At 31.8% G+C, this 19,729-nt stretch overlaps 1 protein-coding gene across 1 annotated transcript in view; it reads left to right on the top strand.

Moving 5' to 3' along the window:
• Nucleotides 1-19,729, top strand: part of LOC129219314 (uncharacterized) — a 58,343-nt gene that overhangs the window by 15,804 nt on the left and 22,810 nt on the right. The window contains exon 2 of the mRNA XM_054853662.1: nt 468-683. Within this exon, the coding sequence (XP_054709637.1) occupies nt 474-683 (210 nt within the window). The 5' untranslated portion in view covers nt 468-473. The remainder of the gene's footprint in view (nt 1-467; nt 684-19,729) is intronic.

The following is a 19,729-nucleotide window of genomic DNA, read 5'->3' as shown; positions in this document are numbered from 1 at the left end:
TTTCCTATTCAATCGTTATTTTTTTCACTCATTTTTTTTCTCATACATTAATTATTATTTTATTCGTTTGTTAATTCATTTTCTTTCATGTATTCATTCATTCTTTTATTTACTCATTTATTTGGTAAAAAACATATTTATTAATCAAATAGAGAATACTTCATGAGATTTTTTTTTTCGCTTTGTCCCGTGGAAAAAAAAGTGAAAATTTTCCATTTTTTTTAAGGTACAAATTTCCTGCCAAAAATAAAAAATTATGTTTCAGTGTAAATTTTATTTTCATTTTTCTTTATTTACTGTGATTTTCAGTACAAATAGTTTATTAATTTTTTTTTAAAAAGATAAACTATCTTAATATTTCACTTTATCCCACCAACTTGGTAAAAAGTTTCTCCAAAAATTGACTTAATAATTCAGAAGAAATTCAACAGCTCGGTACTTAAATAAATTTTTTAAAAAACATTTAGGTTATCATGTTGGGGATGAAGAAAGCCACGGCCGTCACAATGCTAGTTGTCTTGCAACTGGCTCTGTCGACGGCAGGACAGACGTATCAATACAGCAGAGGCTGGACGAATGGAAGGAAGAGGTCTCACGAAGTAGCACGAAAACTTCGACAGCATCCTCTGGCTTTCCCGTCCAGAGACGACAACGACATTGATGCCCAGGATTTCCCGAAATGGGTAAGCATTTACCCAGGTCACTTCACTTTAAAAATATTTTAAAGCGATTGTTAACTTTGTGACAACTATTTTTGAACGATAAATGAGGAGTTTACTTTCAAAACGGATTAAATCCAGATTTTGAAAAAACAATTTTTTTTTTTCGTTTTCAAAATCTCTAATGTAAGCCCTACGATCCATGAATTTCTTTCCTCTCGAAGTAATTTATATCTACTGTTAAAAAATGCGTAAACATTGGTTTTACCACCTAAACGGTGTATATCCTTCCCCTTATTTCTCGCCAGGTGACAATACAGCATCCATACAGCCAGATGACCATACCATACAGCAAAGCTGAACTTATCCCTTATTTGCCGGTACCCACTCTTTCAGTTTCATATCAAAAGGACACATATCCGAATTTGAATTTGTCACTTCTAACTACAAAGTAGTTCACAAATAAAATAGTGGAACGAAGCACTGGCTGAGTGTTTCCAATCAAGCGTGACACTTGACCGTATTAAGAAATAGCAGCACCTTGCGCCTTGTGCAAGTCTGTTATCAGTTAGGCAAGCGCGACCTCAAATTATGATCACTAAATCAATATTAAATAATTAATATTACTATTAAATTATGATTATTTAATGTTTAAACTGTGATTAATTGAAAAATTGTGATTAGTTGTGATAGAAATTGTGATCTATTAATACCAACAACGTTGTTATTTGAATCCCTATGATGGTTTTATTGTTCATACTTTATTGAATCGAAGATCTTTTTTTTTTTTTTTGCAAAAGGGATAATATCCACTGTTTTACACCAAAAAGGAATATATCCAAAATACAATTGTCAGTTTAGGTCTGGTAAAATTGAGGAAAAATTACTAGATTTATGCCAAGAGTCAGTTCTTATTCTACCAAAACATTGAGAAAAATTCGAAATTCTAACAGTTAGTGCTTGTGCGCAAAACGTTTTGCCAAAAAAGTATAAAACTGGATGTAATCCGTTTCAAAAGAAAACTCCTCAAATGTTACGTTTGCTATCTGGGTACAATTATTATTTTTCTTCGTAAAGTTTTATGTTAATCGTATCATTGCGAATTTTTCACAGATGTCTCTTAATAATCACTGTTATCTACAGGAATATTCCAGGAATATATAGTTAGGAAAAATTATTTCATTTATAATGTCGTTAAAAAAATATTTTATTAGGCAATCAAGAATGCTTATTGTTTTCGCTATACTGTAGCTGACGTCCTTTTTTTTATTCGCTTTGATTGGTACAGTCACACTATCCGTTATCTTTGTATAAAAATGTTTTTTGAAGGCACTCTGTAGCTTTTGCGGATGATTTTTATCAGTTGTGAGAGACGAATGAAATTAATAAAGCTGAACTGTTGAAGAAAAAAATAGAAATCGCGTCTCTGGAAAGAGGAAGGGATGGAGTTGAGGAACTCAACTGCTGTAATTTTTCAAATTAAAGTTCCAAAAACACATTTTTTTTTGACTATATTTGATGCTACTACGGAAATAATTAAGCTTAAGAAAGAGAGCTCAGAGATCGCTTCCCTTCCCTCTACTTGGCTACATACCTATTTTTTACTTCTTTAAATAAAAATATTGATGAAAAACCTGATTGTCTTTCTGTTCCAAAAACAATTGAACATTTTTTTTATTGTTATAGTTTAAATTTCTATCCTGATATTTTTATTTGTTGAATACAATAAATATGTTGCTGAAGTTTCGTTTTACTTCCGTTCATTACCTATGAAAATTAAACTACTAAAGTGACTTTTCATAACAATCTTTTAATTCATGTCTTTCTTTCTTTCTTTTATCGTTTCCTCTGTTAGAAACATGTTTCTGCGGCCCCATGTATTTTTCTCCGCTTCCCAGCGATTTTTGATATATCTTCGTTAAAAAAATAGATACATCGACGACTCATCACTCTCTTTAGCTCTCGTATTTATTTATCCATTCAGTGTTTTAAATACAACTTGCCGTAAGTTTCTACAACGTACTGAATACTTATTTTTTTCCTTAAAATTTTTTGAAACCTACACTGCAAATAATCAAACACTTTTTGAACACTATTTGCACTCGTACACTTGTCTCCTTTTTAAGAACACTATTTTTGTAATAGTTATTAGAACCGTTTTGGGAACACATGTCATAATACTTTTTGAACACGTACACTTGTCCCCTTTTTTAGAACACTTTTTCCGGTCAGTTTTCAAAACACTTTTAGAAACACTGTTCGGAACATGTATATCCTTTTTAGCGCACTTTTTAGACATTTCATAGATAGTGTAGGAGAATGGTTATTGAACACTTGCGCTAAACATTTGGTGGCACACGTTTTAGTACAGTTTTTAGGATATGTTTCGGAACAATTACCGATCACTAATATCCTCCTGGAATGTGTGCTACACAAGTATAAAAGAAGCTTATAAAAGAAAAAATACTCACTAAATTCATTTTTGTTGAGACTTTAGGCTTGATGATGGGTTTAGGCTTTGAGTGAATATGATTATTAATCTGCATTATTAGTATGAAAATTTGAAATCCAATGGCATCTCAAAACCAATTGAATAGTTTGTAGCAAAATGACAAACGAGCAAAAAAAGTAGCAGGAAATTGTAGTACAAAATCATATTTACTACAGAAATTACAACTAAATTTGAAAGATAAATTTCCAAAAATAAGTTTTTAAAGCCAGTCAATAGTGTAAAAAGTAAACAAAAATATGTCAAAAAATGGTTATATAAATTTATTTAAAAAAAATAATAATTCCTCAAGAACAAACTCTTTATTATTACTGTCTATAAATCTAATTTGTTTACGTTCCTACTACTTAGCTACTCAGTAGTCTACTGCTCGGTTTATGATCAATGACAATTAAAGAAAGTAGTGTTCTTTTATACTATTAAAATGCAATGAAATTCTTTTATAACTAATCCTTTCTGTGAAACTTCACTGCAAAGATGGAATTACCAATTAGTTAGTATTTAGTTTTTCTTCCTTGTGCAAAGTACAGGAGTAAATGCATTAAATTAAAAAAAAAAAAAATTTCATTTGAATTAGGCCAAAAAATTCCATTTAACTGATTCCCTGATGTATGTTTAGTGTTTTCGACAAGTCTGCAAGTGCATGTGAACGTACGGGTGATCAAAAATCCCATTTTTGAAAACTACTGAATTCATTATCACGAGTTTTCTCGTGACGTCAGTAAGTACGTTTGTATCAGACGTGAATTCGTAAATGTTCCGGTACCGGAAACGCTAATGATAAATGTTTGAATAACGATATTTGGCCAGTTTTGTGTAGAAGCGGAATTATTTTTCTTTAAAAGTAACGGCGTTCCAGTAAGACCAAGCACAAATTCACCCCTGGTTTTAATGTATCTCACATAACTGAAAAACTGTATGCCGTAATAAGTTAAAATTTTGTTTGTAGACTGAGTGGAGTCTTAGCGTTTACACATTTTCTTTTTTTGAGCCAAATCGGTGTAGTTTTCAATGACGACTAAGAAGCATATTTTCCTCGATTAAGTTCAATTCAGACATTTTCTTCTGGGTGGAGTGAAGGAAATTTCTGGCTTCACTTTTGGTTGATAGAATTCATTCGAACCGAATCCTCAATTATGTTGGTTGAATGTGCCCCTGAAATGATGTTATGAATGGATGCTCACTTGGTGAAAAATTGAGCAACAGATATTTCACTAGGTACTGTTTCTAAATTGTTATTCCAGTATGATTTTTTGGAAAAATTACTTCTGGAATAAAATTTTGTTAAAATCTGATTATTAGGTTGACCAAAAGTTACTAAATGTAACTTGCTTTTTTTTTAATGGCACATTCCACTCGATTGTGTTCAATTCGATGGAATGCTATCTACCAGTAGTGTAGTAAGAAATTTCAACTGGATGAGGCAATGCAAATTTTTGGCTGTGCTATTGGTAGATACAATCTTATTCGATTGGATCGAATTATGTTTGAGTTGAATGGGCAACTTCAACTTAGAAAGTTTCAGTTGTACTTGAATTTTTTCAATAGTGCGATTTTCTTTAAATAAAAACACGAGTTCACAGAAATTCCTGGTCGAACTCGCTTAATTATACTTTGAAATATAGAGTGCTGTTTAAAAAGTTAAAGTGTCTCAAGGAAGAAATAAGTTCCCTAATGCAGCTAAAAATTAAAACACGTATTTAATTTACATTTTAAACTGATGCACTTAGAATCTCTGAACTCCTATTTTGCAGTTTACTAAACACATCTTGTCGTAAAACAAAATATTTTTAAAATTAACCTAATTGACATAAATACACATTTTAAAATTTACATCACATTGCTGAAAGTAGTATTGCGGAATCCTCATCGTCTTTGGGCAAATGTTTAATTAATTGAGTGTTGGTCAACTTTGACTTATATTGTTTCGGTCCAACGTTTAAATTAAATTTAGTGTGGTAGGTTCATTGTTTCAAAGCTTCTCAAAATACAAAATAAATGAATTTCAGTTTCAAATGTCTGGAAATTTAAATACAAACGACGTCAGGAAAAAGTCTTACATAACTTGAGCTTGAACAGAAGTATGTTCATTTCTTTTCCATAAAAGAAAATCTTGAAACGTATCTGCAGAAATCGTTTAGTTTTACTACTTAACAGTCATTTAACTCAATATTTTTTTAATCAATTTATTTGACACATGTACATATTTTAAAATTTACATCACATTGCTGGACAGTTGTATTGCAGACTCCTAGTTTTTACATGCAAGTCGATTCTATTGCAAAACTCCATAAAAATTTAATTTATAAAAGCTATTTTTTACATTTATAAACTTTATCAGTTGAACACAAATAATATGTCCCCTTCAACACTAAATTCTCTTGGATAATATTTTTCTAGAATTAGACCCCCCCCCCCCCTCCTTTCTTCCCTTTTATCATCAAATATAGCTGAAATGTTTTTAAGATATCAGTTTTTTTTTCTTTCTTTTTTTTTTAATTTACGGCGAGATTTTCTGAGTCTCATTCCTTTAACGTCTTCAAGCTCAGCTTAAAACTATACTTTTAAAATTTAAGTCCCCTAAAAATGTTCTTAATTCTTCACCTCTGAATCGTTTTCGGAGGGGATCATTCATAGAAACTCTTACCGTCTTACCCATATAGTTTACTAAAGACTAATCTAAAATTGCAATTTTAAAACTCCAGTTTAATTAATTTTTCTAGAACCCCCCCCCCCCCGTCCCCCTTCGTTTTCTCACCTTTACATCACCCAAAGACAGCTTAAACGTTATTTTCAAAACATCAGCTTCAACAAATACCTCCCCAGGTAGCATCAACTCATCGGATTTTGCTCGGCCGATCATCAACTCCTCTAAACTCATCGCGTAATGCACGCTGATATCGTTGCGATCAGAATCCGAGAACGGTTTTCGATGAGCTGTTTTTTATCGGAAAACTATATCCTTACGATGAAATTTCCCGATGAAAATTTGCCGAGCTGCATTTCATCGGAAAAAGAGATCGTAACAATCAAATTTTCCGATGAAAATTTGCCTAGCTACATTTCATCGGAAAAAGAGATCTTAACGATCAAATTTTCTGATGAAAATTTGCCGAACTACATTTCATCGGAAAAAGAGATCGTAACGATCAAGTTTTCCGATGAAAATTTGCCTAGCTACATTTCATCGGAAAAAGAGATCTTAACGATCAAATTTTCCGATGAAAATTTGCCGAACTACATTTCATCGGAAAAAGAGATCGTAACGATCAAATTTTCCGATGAAAATTTGCCGAGTTACATTTCATCTTAAAAAAAGTAGGTCGTTTAAATTTTCCGATAAAAGTTTTCCCAATCTAAAAGTTTTGGAAATCTCCCAACTGTTAAAATAGGATAAGTTTTATTATTCGAATATCCGACTATTGATCAAACGTAAGGCTATACGGATCAACATTCAGGGTTGAGAATCGGAGGAAAAATGACTGAGACTTTGACTCCGAATCCGGCTCCTGGATTTTGGAAGGGTTTACTCCGATTTGCTGCAAAATCAATTCAACTTTAACTCCACGATTCCAACCCCGATTAACTCACTGGAATTGCGAACAAATTGAGACTCCGACTCTTGAATGATTTCTCTCTATCTCCAAAACAATTCCATTCTGTCCAATTTGACTCCCAAAATCACCGACTCCGACTCGGTTTGCGGGCAAAATGATCGACTTCGACTCTTCACTAGCTGGCGCCACGTATATTCACTGAATAAAATTCTCACTTTCCGTTCAGAAACCTGTCATGGCCTTGCCCCCGATAGATGGCGCCACAAATGATTTTCCATTTAATACATTATTTTCCTCCTTGGAGAGAGCATTGCTTGTCTAGTGGTTAGCATATGTATCTCGTATTCCAGAGGTCTAGGGTTCGATTCCCGGCTAAAGCGACTTAGCTTGAGCTCATGAATCACGTTCATCAAAAGTTGTTAAATTAGAAATTAACTAAACAAGTTATTAAAATATATTAAATAATTGTCCAAAATGACGAATCCAAAAATACCCCTTCTGAAAGTTTAAAATATGGCGGACCCATCTTCCCACTGTTAATTTTTTTTCCTCCTGCTTGTCCCTATATTGCGGTTGTTATTACTTCTCATCGTATTTTCATCCTAAATTCATCGCCTCGGAACAGCACTGCTCGTCTATTGCTCCAAATCTCATCGTATTTTCATCCAAAATTCATCGCCTCGGAACAGCACTGCTCGTCTATTGCTCCAAATCTCATCGTATTTTCATCCAAAATTCATCGCCTCGGAAAAGCACTGCTCGTATATTGCTCCAAATCTCATCGGTATAGGGAGCAAAATTCATCGGATTCCGATGATCGGATTCTACTATTGCCGATGAGACATATTGGAGCAATTTCCGATGAAAACTCATCGGAATCCGATGATCGGCCGATCATCGGCCGATCAAAGTTTGATCGGATTTCGATGAACGGCCGATGATCGGCCGATGAGTTGATGCTACTCGGGTCGGGAAGGTATCCTACACTTTTGCCCGAACATTAAAAATATGGCCTAAAATTGCGTTATTAAAGCTAAAATTGGATTTTTTTAAATTAAAAGCCCTGAAAATTCCGAGTATTCCAGTCTGTGGCCCCCTGAGCCTCACTTTTATAGTGTTAAATAGTTTGCATGAAATATATGTATAATGTTGAAATATTTCTTTAATATCTGCAATATAATGAACTTTTTACTTATCCAATAATTACACGTTTTTCTTCGAAATTTTGATCATATGTTATTTAATTTTAGTTCATCAAGTTGTACATTTTTTTATATAAATACGATATGGTCATTTTTCAAAAAATAAAAGTTTTTATTAACAGGTCGAACAGCAAATTGAAAAATTGATTTAAATAAGACAAAACAAGCTAAATTTCTCAGAATTATCTTCTAAACCAGTGGTTTAAAACCTTTTGTTTCCCTGTCCCATTTTCGAAGAATTCCAGGCCCGATATATATACTGAGACACACATACATTTATACAAACTTATATAAGCTTTATTAATTTCAGAAATCAGATCAAGATAGCTGATGTATTTTTTTGCATATGTTTCGAGCTCAGAGTAGAAATTCAAACATTTTTTTTTTTTTTGCTTTACTATGCATTTGTGTTAAATTTAAATTTGAGACTCAAATTTCATAATTTTTTATTAAAAGTAACAAATAACAATAAAAGTTGTGGATCTTTGTTTCAAGCATAATCAATGGTCAAACATCTGGATTACAGTTGTATAATTCTTAAATTTAGTTATTTAGATTCTTCTACAACTTAAACAGTATCATGAATAAAAGTTTATTTAAAACAAAATGTAAATGCTCAGAGATGTACAAGTGCTTAATGTACAAATGCTAACGCATAATGTACACAGAATATGGAGCTCAACGATCTGCGAGTGCTAAGTCAATTTTCAAATGTTTAAGCATAATGTAATAAATAGTAATGGAAATAAGTAACTTGCATTAAATTATTCCAGACCAGACGAAAACAGTTACAGATGAAAATTCTGAAATCAACATCAATGTTTACGAATACTTTTTGCGTAGCTTCGCAGAATTTGGCACACGTGATGAAATACGTCACAATTTCGTAGCACGAAGTTCTTTCAATTAAGTTTATGAGTGAGGGTATTGAAAAATATAACAAAATTTACAGTAAACATAACGTCATTTAATTTAATAGTGTATACATACATTATATAGTACAACCAACCAATCTTCATCTAGCCATTCTCATTGCAGCAAAGAAAGCAATGATTTTACAAGTGTGCTCAAATGTGACCAAACATGTTTTCAAATGTGTTGACGAACCATCTGCTGCCTGGACTCGTGTGTTGGCACTCGAGGTTCAGTATTCAGAACACATTCGGAACACTTTCCTTCTGACGGAGCCTATTCAGAACATTTCATAGCGCACATTCACATATTAGGAGCACTTTTTCTGAAATAAAGTATTCCAAATTGTGCAGGTTTATTTGCAGTGTACATTTTGGCGGTCTTAAGTTACGTGTTTTCATCCGCCATTAGCATCGGTTAATTGAAACAAGAAATTAGTCGAACCCCGTTATCACGTCACCTTCGAGACTATCTACGAAGCGTCGTCATAGCTTTTGCTATATGTTTGCCGATATAGTTTAAAAATACACAATTAAGAAATATTTCAAAGTAAAATGACAATTAATGGACATGTTCATGCTATTAATTAGATTCAACTAACGTAATTTTGAATCATTGGCACATTGGTTGTTACAAAGATGAAATCATAAAGAAAAAAACCTACTTCACTTACCTGTAAATTTTTTACATCAGTCTAAAATCTTTTCCATACGAGTTTGCTTACATTTTAAATAACAATTTAAACACTCGTATTTTCTGTAAAGTTGATGTGTAAATAAGAAAAAAAAGGGGGAGGGGGTGGAGGTCTCTGTAATAATCAGCGAGAAAGAAATTAATTTAATAACTTTTCTTTCTGACAACAATCTGATTAGATTCTGACAGCCGATTATCACTGCTCGAACATGGAAGATAATTTTTTAATCCTTTTCTGTACTTTAAGCGATAACTTCAGTCATTTTCTAAACTTAAGTATAGTTTTAATACTGTCCTTTCCTTACCAACCTAATAAGAGGCTTAATGTTACCTCCTTCTCATATGAAAGAAGCTTGCAATGACCAACTACAGTTGGAGGTAGCTAGGTTATTTTTCTTCTGCTAATTCCGCAGTCAGTTTCAAAATTCACCTGCATTGTATTCCTTTCTGTTGTCCCTCACGTCAAGAGCTAAAATCTGTTGCTTTCAGAACTTATGTACACGGACCGACAATTCTTGAGGTGGTATGTATGGATTATAATATCAAAAGTTTATTATTTGTTGCTTGTCCAAAAGTGCTGCAACAGAGTTGTCTAATAATGAAAACACATTTGAGGCAATGAGAGGCAAATGGATGTTAGCGCCGAAATTAAAAAATGGAGATAACCAGTAGAAGAAGTAGGAGAACCTTTTCTCTGCTTTGGGACAAGATATGGTGCTAGTAGCTCTGGTAGGTGCTGCGATACAGAATGATTTAGATTTTTTTTTAAAATGAAAGTCTACCTAGAACCGGAACTTTATACGCGTTTTAATCAAAACTTTATAAAGTCCACTAACACCCTTTGTTTCTCACTGCCTCATTTATTTTACTGACAATATTTTCAACTGCAAGGAAAAAAAAACCTATCCAGACAAAGCGTAAACATCTGTCGTGGTTACCAGAGTTTTACAATGAAATCAAGGTCGTAAAACCCAGAGCCACTAAACATTAAAAATTTCTGCCATAAGTTTGATGCTTTGAAAAGTGACGTGACATCCGGAGTGTCGTAAAATCCGAGTGTCGCGATAGACTGTAATCGCCTATTGGCTATCGGTCTTCTTTTAACAAATGGCCAACAATCGGCATCGACCCATCAGCCAAAAAAAAAAAAAAAAACCATTGGTCGAGCTTTACATTTTAACTTTGTATTTTAGCAAAAATGTTCATATTAGTTAGATGCGCAAGACGATCTATGAAAATAACTAACAATACATTTTTCCAACATTGGTTATAACTTTGTGCGCCTAAGAGATAATTGAGTCAGAAATTAAATCTGAACTTTTGTACCGAAATGCGTCATAACTTTGTGCCGATGGGAAAAATTGTGCCGAAAATAAAGTTTCAAGTTCGGCGTAAATACCTATATTGGGATGGTGTATGCAAAATAAATGTTGTTTAAAGGTAATAAACTAAGTAAATTCCTCCTTATTTCCAGAAGCGATTATTTTATAAAACATTTCCCAACAATTGTTTTAAACAAAAAAGCAAATATTTCATTTGATTTTCGTTTGTGATGATTTACAGCAATTCACAACTTTTAATAAGAGAAAAATCAAATATTTTCATTGGTATAAACGAACTACATTGAGAAACAAAAATGCTTATTAATTACGTAATTAAACATGCATACGTAATTACATGTTTGTTCCAATATCGCACCCAGGAAACAGAGCTGACACAACTAAGAAAAAAAAGCATTGGAGAAAATCCATGGTATTACGCTAATTTATTCCCAAACGCAAAATTACTCGCAAGACTCGAACGATTTTTTATTAACTGGTAGTATTTCGTTGTCTAAATTAATAGTGCGTACGTAAAGCTGGAGCAATTTTAAAGATTTGTCACTATTAATTATATAGTTTATACACCACCTCGTACCAGTTATGTGAACTAACTTTGTATGAGTGGCAAGAAAGAGTATTAAATTTAGGCTTTAAATCTAAAATTAGTACGTTTTTTCAAATTTTTCAGACTTGTCACTTCTGTTGCCAGAATGCGATTTGTTAGAAGTGTGTAGTTTTATTATTTTTGGCTATTCATTAGCTTGATAGCTTAATATTCTTGAGCAAGGTGACATATTGATATAGCTACGAGTTTCTTCCGACTCATAGGTAGTGACTAATCCAAGATGGTTTTGACTCTTAAGTATTCTTCGAAGTCCTAAACATCATTAAAAAGGTCACGGCGTACAAGCTCGGAAAATCAGTTATTTCATTAACAGCGGTCATAGTTCTTATAAAGTCAGCACAATGTTCAGAAATGCGTGAAAACATACATTTTAACAATACGCATTAAATATTTCACTCAAAGCAGGAAATTTTCCCCCGTAGTACAAACTCAATCTCTTCGAACAATAGTATTGTAAAGTTTTATGAGTGCACTTGCTTTGTAATGCAGTGCAGGGGCGTTCTAGATCATATGCCTACGGGGGAAATGAGATGCTTTGGAAATTTTATGAGTGAAAGTTAATTTGTTTCACCTGAAATTTCGAATGAGCGGGGGAGAGGGGGGGGGGGGTGAAGACTTGCATTTTTCCAATACGCACTAATGCAAAAAAAAAAAAAAAAAAAACATTAAAACAATCGAATCAAAAGATACAACTTTTGTCTTGAATTGCAGATATTTAAATACCGGTTATTGCTATCTTATAAGCAAACTTTATTTCATTTTTAATCTAAATTATATCTGTAAATGTAACTTGAATAAATATAAATATTTCGGGAAGGTTATTAACTGAAGATCTGAGATACGACTCGAATGCAACATGTTTCCAAATTATTTTTATTTATTTTTTTTCCACAACGTGAAAAAATTTCGGTCACGGAACTCACAGGGGTGAGTCCGAGACTGGTTTAACACCGAAAAATGAGTGAAAAAATTGAAAAAAAAAAAAAAAAAAAAAAAAAAAAAACACACGCACACACACACAATCGAAAAAAAAAGAAAAAAACACTTTTTAATGATTTTTTTTCTATATTTAAGGGAGGAAATAGCCCCAAGAGTATCCCTAATTGCTTCAAATGTTCATGCTTTTGATATTTTTACCTCTCTAGCCCCACAGAAGACTGTTAACGTTTAACATAGTGCTCCCTCCCCTCTGAATAACACTAATGGCTATGAAACTGTCGACAACTGGAAAATATTGGGGGATGCTTTTCCCAAAAAGTAGTGTGCTGTGTATGGGGGATGGGGGGACTTTGGTGATTTTTGAATTCAGGGATATGTTTACATAAGAATAAGCAAGAATGGTGTCAGTATCCTTTTGAAGGTTTTTTTCCTCACAGTGATATTATGCAAAATAAACCTTACTAAATTGTCATATTTAAAAAGTTGTATCACGAAACAATCATTAAAAACAAATGTGCAGTAAGAAATGTTGCTCAGATATAATATATAATTAAATGTATGTTTTGTGCGCTTGTGTTGTGTGTGTATGTATTCCATACATAAATCCATAACTTATGACGGATTTTTGCCAAATTAGGCACACTTTGATGCTCAGAAATTTACAAAGGGGTTTTTGCCGAAAAAACGTCGAAACGGAATGTTTACGCCTAGTAATAACAATGACGAATTTTTTATATAACAGATGAAAAGTGGTATGAATTTGAATTCCGCGTCATAATATTGCTCTTTTAATTTACGTAAACGGGAAAGTACGCTATTTTTTATTTGATTTAAAACTGATTGCTGAACATGCGTCACTTGATATAATTTTTATTTAGATCGTGCAGCGCCGCACAACGAATCTAGTGTAACATAAAAGATACCGTTAAAAAGTTATAACGTTGAAAGCAAAAATGCAGTATATCGGTAAAGACACATAACAGAAGTGAAACTTTTCGTAGGACGTACTCAAAAAAGCACTGAAGGGGTGTATTAACGATCAATTTGATGAACTCTATGAACCAGTGGCTCGTTCTAGAGACCCTCCATAGGACAAGCCGGCCTATCCATCGTTTTAGTTACAAGAGCGCTTTGAATCCACACTTGTTTTAAGTACTTGTAAATGCACTTCACTACAGTCGTTGGTTGAGTTGCTATGTCGTAAAAATAACTAATGAAAAGTTGAGTAAAACTTACTTTCAGTAAATCTAGCAGGGAAACTAATTCCTCAAAATAAATAATAATAGTTCCTTGGAAACTATTTCCCGTTAAGAAGCAAATTTTCATACCCAACTTGTTTTAAATATGAACAAATAAACTCTTTTCGTTTTTTTAAATGAAGCAATGAAACATCAACCAAGCTACGAGTCTGAAATTCAGACACAAGTTTTCTTCAACGGGGCTTTTGTACACATACTAATACTGCCTCACAACGCAATGCGACTGACAATCTCAGAGGCTCTATCGGTAGAGCGCTAAGCTTCAGATTCCGGATCGAGTCCCAGCCACGACGTTTCAGACATAATCACAACAAAATTATGTATTTTATTGAAGAAAATAGATTATAAACACTGAAGACATTAGAACACTAAACAATTCTCGAAATGCGTTGGTTTCTCGAAAACACATATTTCAACGGATAACCAGCAGCTGTAGTTAAGAGATCACCAAGCCCTCTCAACCCAGTACACGCAACCGCGGACAACGAGATGGAAAGAAAGCGAGAAGAGTGAAAGTGCGACTTTTCGTCACACAACTACGTCACTTCCGTCACATCAAACGGAAGCAGATCAGAATTTAACAAGCCTCGCATAAGCAAATTTACCTCAAAAAAAAAAAAAAAAATAAAAAAAAAAAATAAATAAATAAATAAAAATAAAAATAAATAAACAAATAAATAAATAAATAAGTAAATAAAGCCCTTAACGTGTTCATGTAAATATCGTTCACATAAGAAATTCCTGAGTTAAATATGATTTAAAGAACAATCAATCGTAAATACCGCATGTAAGAGTTTAAAGTTAAATAATATTCTAGAAAGATACAAAAAAGAAAGAAAGAAAAAAAAAACTATTTTTGCTTGCAAAAACAGCACACGATTATATTACTACCAGAGATGTGATTATTTCTACATTAATTTAGTTATGAAGACTTTATTCAGTGTGTGTACATTCAAGGAATATAAAAAAGATCAAACCCTACCACCACGACACAATATCGGATTACCTAAGGTTTACTCGGCACATAAATCAACGGATCATGTGACTCGCTATCTATCAACCACATAGCAAATAAAATGAGCTATCGCCAAGTCACAGCAAAGAGAAATCAATCAGCAAATCTTAGTTGTTTAAAATGAGCGTTTGAGAAACAATAAAAGATCTTCAGATGTCAAGAATCAGTTTTTACCATCAATTGTTATTTACAGTATATTTATTGTATTTTACAGAATATTACAATATTATTTTCAATTAATACAATGTATTGAACGATGTATGATGAGAAAATGAAGATTTTGCAGCAGTTGCAATAGCTTCAGCTTCAAAATCTAAAGTTTTAATCTTTAAACTTTTTAATAATGAGTGCTTCGAATTAATTTTCTTGATTGCTCTTGTTAAAAGGCATTCATTCCACTTCTTAATCAGATGCACCTGCAATTTTGTAAATTATAACGTTTACCAAAATTAACTCTCCTCAAATCAGTGATGCATTATTGAACGAAGAAACCTGAAATATTATTCTGCCAGTTAAGTCAATTAAATAAAGTACATAGCTTACAAGACTTTCAAAATGTCATTTTTGTGTGGATTTGAAAGTAAGCTCTTGATTATATTAAATATAGAGTAACGAGTTTATTTTGGGGGTCAAAAAAATGCATCTCGTAGTCAGTTTAAACTTTTTAAAATGAAATAGTTTATTGACTATTGATGGAATTTGATGTTGATTCTTTAAAAAAAGAAAAAAAAAAAGAAATGACCAAAAAAAAAAAAAAAAAAAAAAAAAAAAAAATAGACTAGCTACGAAAGAATTTACACTTGTAGCTAACACAGGAAGCCATTCATATTAATTGGGTGACAGAAAAGATAGTTTAAATCTAAAAGTAAATGAACAGTTATTGGTTTAAGTCCTTAAAAGAAAGAATTGACATCGAGTCTACCAACTATAGGGGAGAGTGTTATACCTTGGGACACTTTTCATATTTTGATTTTTACCTTCAATTATTTGAATCAAATTTAAAATCTAAAAGTCACATAAAAATACACCAACATGCTTCCATGCAATATATTTTCTTAAAATTCAGACAGTTTGAAAATGAAATGTTGACAGCCATTTAAAGTATAAGTTCCAAGCTGTCCCGAGGTACAACATCCCATTGTACCTTGGGACACATCCTGTTGAGCTATGGGATAGTCTTATTGATTCAGGAAACAGCCATATATTTGAACCAATTTTGCACTGGAAAAAAAAATGTGGTAGTAAATTAAGTTATGAATAATTAATCATTATGAATAATGAATTATGAAGTATTTTCAAACATTAAATGTGTTTAAAAGACTACATAAGATTAGGACATTGTTCCATGTTCCTAAACATATCTTAACACAAACCATGCATATGTTGTACCTTGGAACGTGTCCTAAGGTTCAAAATGTTTGGCTATCCCAAGGTACAATCACCACGTGGTTTAAGAAAAACCGCAGTAATGGTCAATCTAGATGCACTATCATTATTTTCTCATAAGCAAAATATTTAAAGTACTTCTCTTTTATAATAAAATAAAATTCAGTTGATTAAATTAAAACGCTAAGACAGAAAATGAAATAAAAATGAAGAAAATATTTACTCTGGAGTCATGAAATTTTCTTTCTCTCCCAAAATCGGCAATTTTACTCATTTTATGTTGGTTTTTACTATGGCACCATTTAGTGGTGAAGGTTACTATTAGAGATTACAAAAACATGGCTGCTAAAAAAAAAACTCTTAGAAATCAGCCGTGTCCCAAGGTACAACACTCTCCCCTACTGAATTAATTTCGTCATCAAGCTACGAGTTTTCCTTTGGTTTAAATAGTCTTTAAAATTTACTGAAATAAATTGCTGTTTCATACAGCATGCTTCAAAACTGAAGAAAAAATCTGCATGAATGTAAAAAGTTACATCAAATCTGTTAATTTAATCTTGTAAATTGTTGCTGGAAATGTGAGTTTATGCGCAAACGGTTACCCTATTTGGATTTTAAGCCCCCCATTTATATATATAAAAAATTCCTTAATATTTTAACCAAGATATCATTTCTGTCTACTTTCAAAATGAATTTTTTTCATAGATATAGTTGAAAGTTATTGATTTAAAAAAAAATACGTTTGTGTTCATCACAGTTTCAAAACAGTTCATCGATAAAGTGACAAATAATTAGTTAAAATAGAAAAACTCATTTTTTCCAGAAAAATTCTTGAAAAGTGCTATAGCCATTTGAATTTCTAATTTCTGCAGTTGCTTTCGTCAATAGTGAAGTGATTGAATAACAATTGTTAATATACTAAAACTACTTTTTGTGAATTTTAAAATGGTTCAAATTTGCGCGATTTCAATTGATGCTTACCTTTTGCAACGAATTGTTTAGTTAAAATATTCATTCATTCATTCATTTGATAAATAAGTCGTGAATATATTTACAAAAAGAAATTAATTTAAGAACCTCTAATCATTCAATTATGCAAATAGCGTAGTAGATATTCTGGGTTATAGAGCTATTTAAAAACCAACACTTGCAACTAGTCGGTGAAAATATTACTTTAAAAATACACCTGTAGAATCTTTTCGGGTGTTTGGTTGAAAAAGGAAAATATTGAATTGATTCCTTTTTCATTGGAAGCTAAATTTAGACGCTGTGGGACGAAAGGCCTGCTCAAGAGTCATTAATTACTGCACAAATCAATGAGAAACAATGATAAACTGTGGAAATGATTTACTACATTACACTCGGAGTATTTCACTCTAAACGTTGATAAGTAATAATTTGACGTTTATAGCTTCGTTATGGATCTAAACTAGTTCGCATTCCTTGTTTAATATTTATGAATCTTTGACTTTTTTTCTTTCCTTTTCAATTTAAAATTATAGTTTTTAATATAGTTTGCAGTAAAATTATTGTTTTTTTTTTTTCAGGAAGCTAAAACGATTGCTGATTTTGTTTTTAAAAGAACTTATTACGACAAACATTTTGCATGAGATTACAGCCTTAAAAATTTTTTCTGTAGTGTAAAATGGTACTTCTAATGTAAAATATAGCAAATATCATTGTAAAACATAAGTAAAGTAGGTGCACCAGTGCTTATCTAGTCTCTATAGTAATCTAAAGCCCTTGATCCGTCTCTTAAGTGGCGAGACACTTTGATCCATGCACTGCGCGCCGCTTTCGACTGCGATTGGAGGCGGGCAGTCACGTGGGTTCAGTCCGCCATTTTGTGTCGTTGCCTGTGTGATTTCATTGTGCGGAGATATTTTCTAGAGACTAGAAATACTAGATATTTTCTCTTTGCTATTCGTACTTTTCATTAAACGCTATCTTTAATGTGAAGATGCCTTGGTGTAGTGCATTAAGATGTTCTAACAGTTCGAAATTACTATATCGAAATACATTGAAAGATTATTTATGTATTTTAAATGTTTTCATCAATACTGCTGTGCAATTTCAGATACTTTTTGAAACTCTTGTTGAAATTTTTTTACTTTTCATGAAACTGTCTGATGGTTTGTTAATTTTCATGGGATAATTTGGACATTCACTTAAATCATCATAAATAGTTCCTTCAATAATGTAAAGCACAACTATGTAACGGCACCTAATAAATTGCTAGCAGTAGTAAAATATTTGCCCTGTTTTTAAAACTGATTTTTCTGAGTTTAAGATAACAAAGCCGTCAAAATTTAAATATACTAATTATTTCATTTATTTTTAATGTAAATTTTCTATTATTTAGTTAGTTTTAAATGTGTCATAGCCATGAGTTTCAGTGTGTTGCCAAGTTAATTATTTATCTATTTTGCGCATAAAAATTAAGATATTAAAAGTATGAAATTATTCATGAAAAAAAATTAAGCTTCTTTGAGATTATAGTAACATGTAACTCAAGTCAAGTTATATAATTGCGTAAAAAATATTTTTTTTTTTTTTTTTGCCGGGAAAAAAATCTGTTTTCGTTTAATTTTTATTTTGATGTGAAAACCTTTTTAATAATATATATATATATATATATATATATATATATATATATATATATATATATATATGATTTATCCCATTATCTGTTGATTTATAAATTCATTATTACTGTTTATAACAGTTTGTCACAGATGTAATCTGCACTCTTTTATTTGAATTCCTATTGGTATCATATAATTCAATTATTATTTTTTTTTTAATATTGATTTAAAACTGGTTACATTTTATTATCAGTTCGTTGAATTTTTCAGAACTAGTAGTATCCTTAAAAATAGGGTTTAAATGAAAGGCCCTTTTTTTAATGTAAAATCGTCATGAGAAATAAGAAAGTGTTGGTAAAATGTAAAAAAAAAAAAAAAAAAAAAAAAAAAAAAAAAACATGGAGGAGTCTTGCTGAAAATAAAACCTTATTAGTTAAAACAAAAAGAAATTTTGCAATTTTTTAGAAGTGAATAATTTTCCATAAGAAAACTACACACATTAGTAATATAAATAATACTGCTTTGCATGAACAAGTTCAAACTGTTGCCCACAAATAATTTATGACATAATTAATTTAGCTCACTACTGTTCTACTCAGTAGTGGATTTAAGGGGGGCAGGAGGCCCGTGCCTCCCCCAAAAAAGATGAATTAATTCAACTATTTTATTCACTATTTTTTAATTGACTTCTCCATTGCATCGAGGGCTTTATAGTAATCGACTCCAGTGACATAAAATATCATATAAAATGGTAGGGGAGAGGGGAACACCTTGAAAGAATTTTTACGAAAACCAACATATTTCTAAAACAGATCATGATTATTATTGAGTAAAATTACGACAACATGTATACTTGTACAGATAAAGATAATTAAAAACAGTCAAAAGTCTCTGCAAACAGTTGTTTCACGGATATAAAAGTAAACCCCTTCATCAGTGCAAAAAGAAAAATGGATCACAAAGTCCGACAATGGACAAGTGAACACGAAATACAATATTTTCTCATTCTCATATTGTATTTTATGTTCACTTGTCTGTTCTCAGACTTTGATCCATTTTTCTTTTA

This window comes from Uloborus diversus, chromosome 3, assembly GCF_026930045.1.
Source record: "Uloborus diversus isolate 005 chromosome 3, Udiv.v.3.1, whole genome shotgun sequence".
Classification (NCBI taxonomy): domain Eukaryota; kingdom Metazoa; phylum Arthropoda; class Arachnida; order Araneae; family Uloboridae; genus Uloborus; species Uloborus diversus.
The sequence above is the reverse complement of the archived record's forward strand: the minus strand, read 5'-3'. Positions and strand labels throughout refer to the sequence as shown.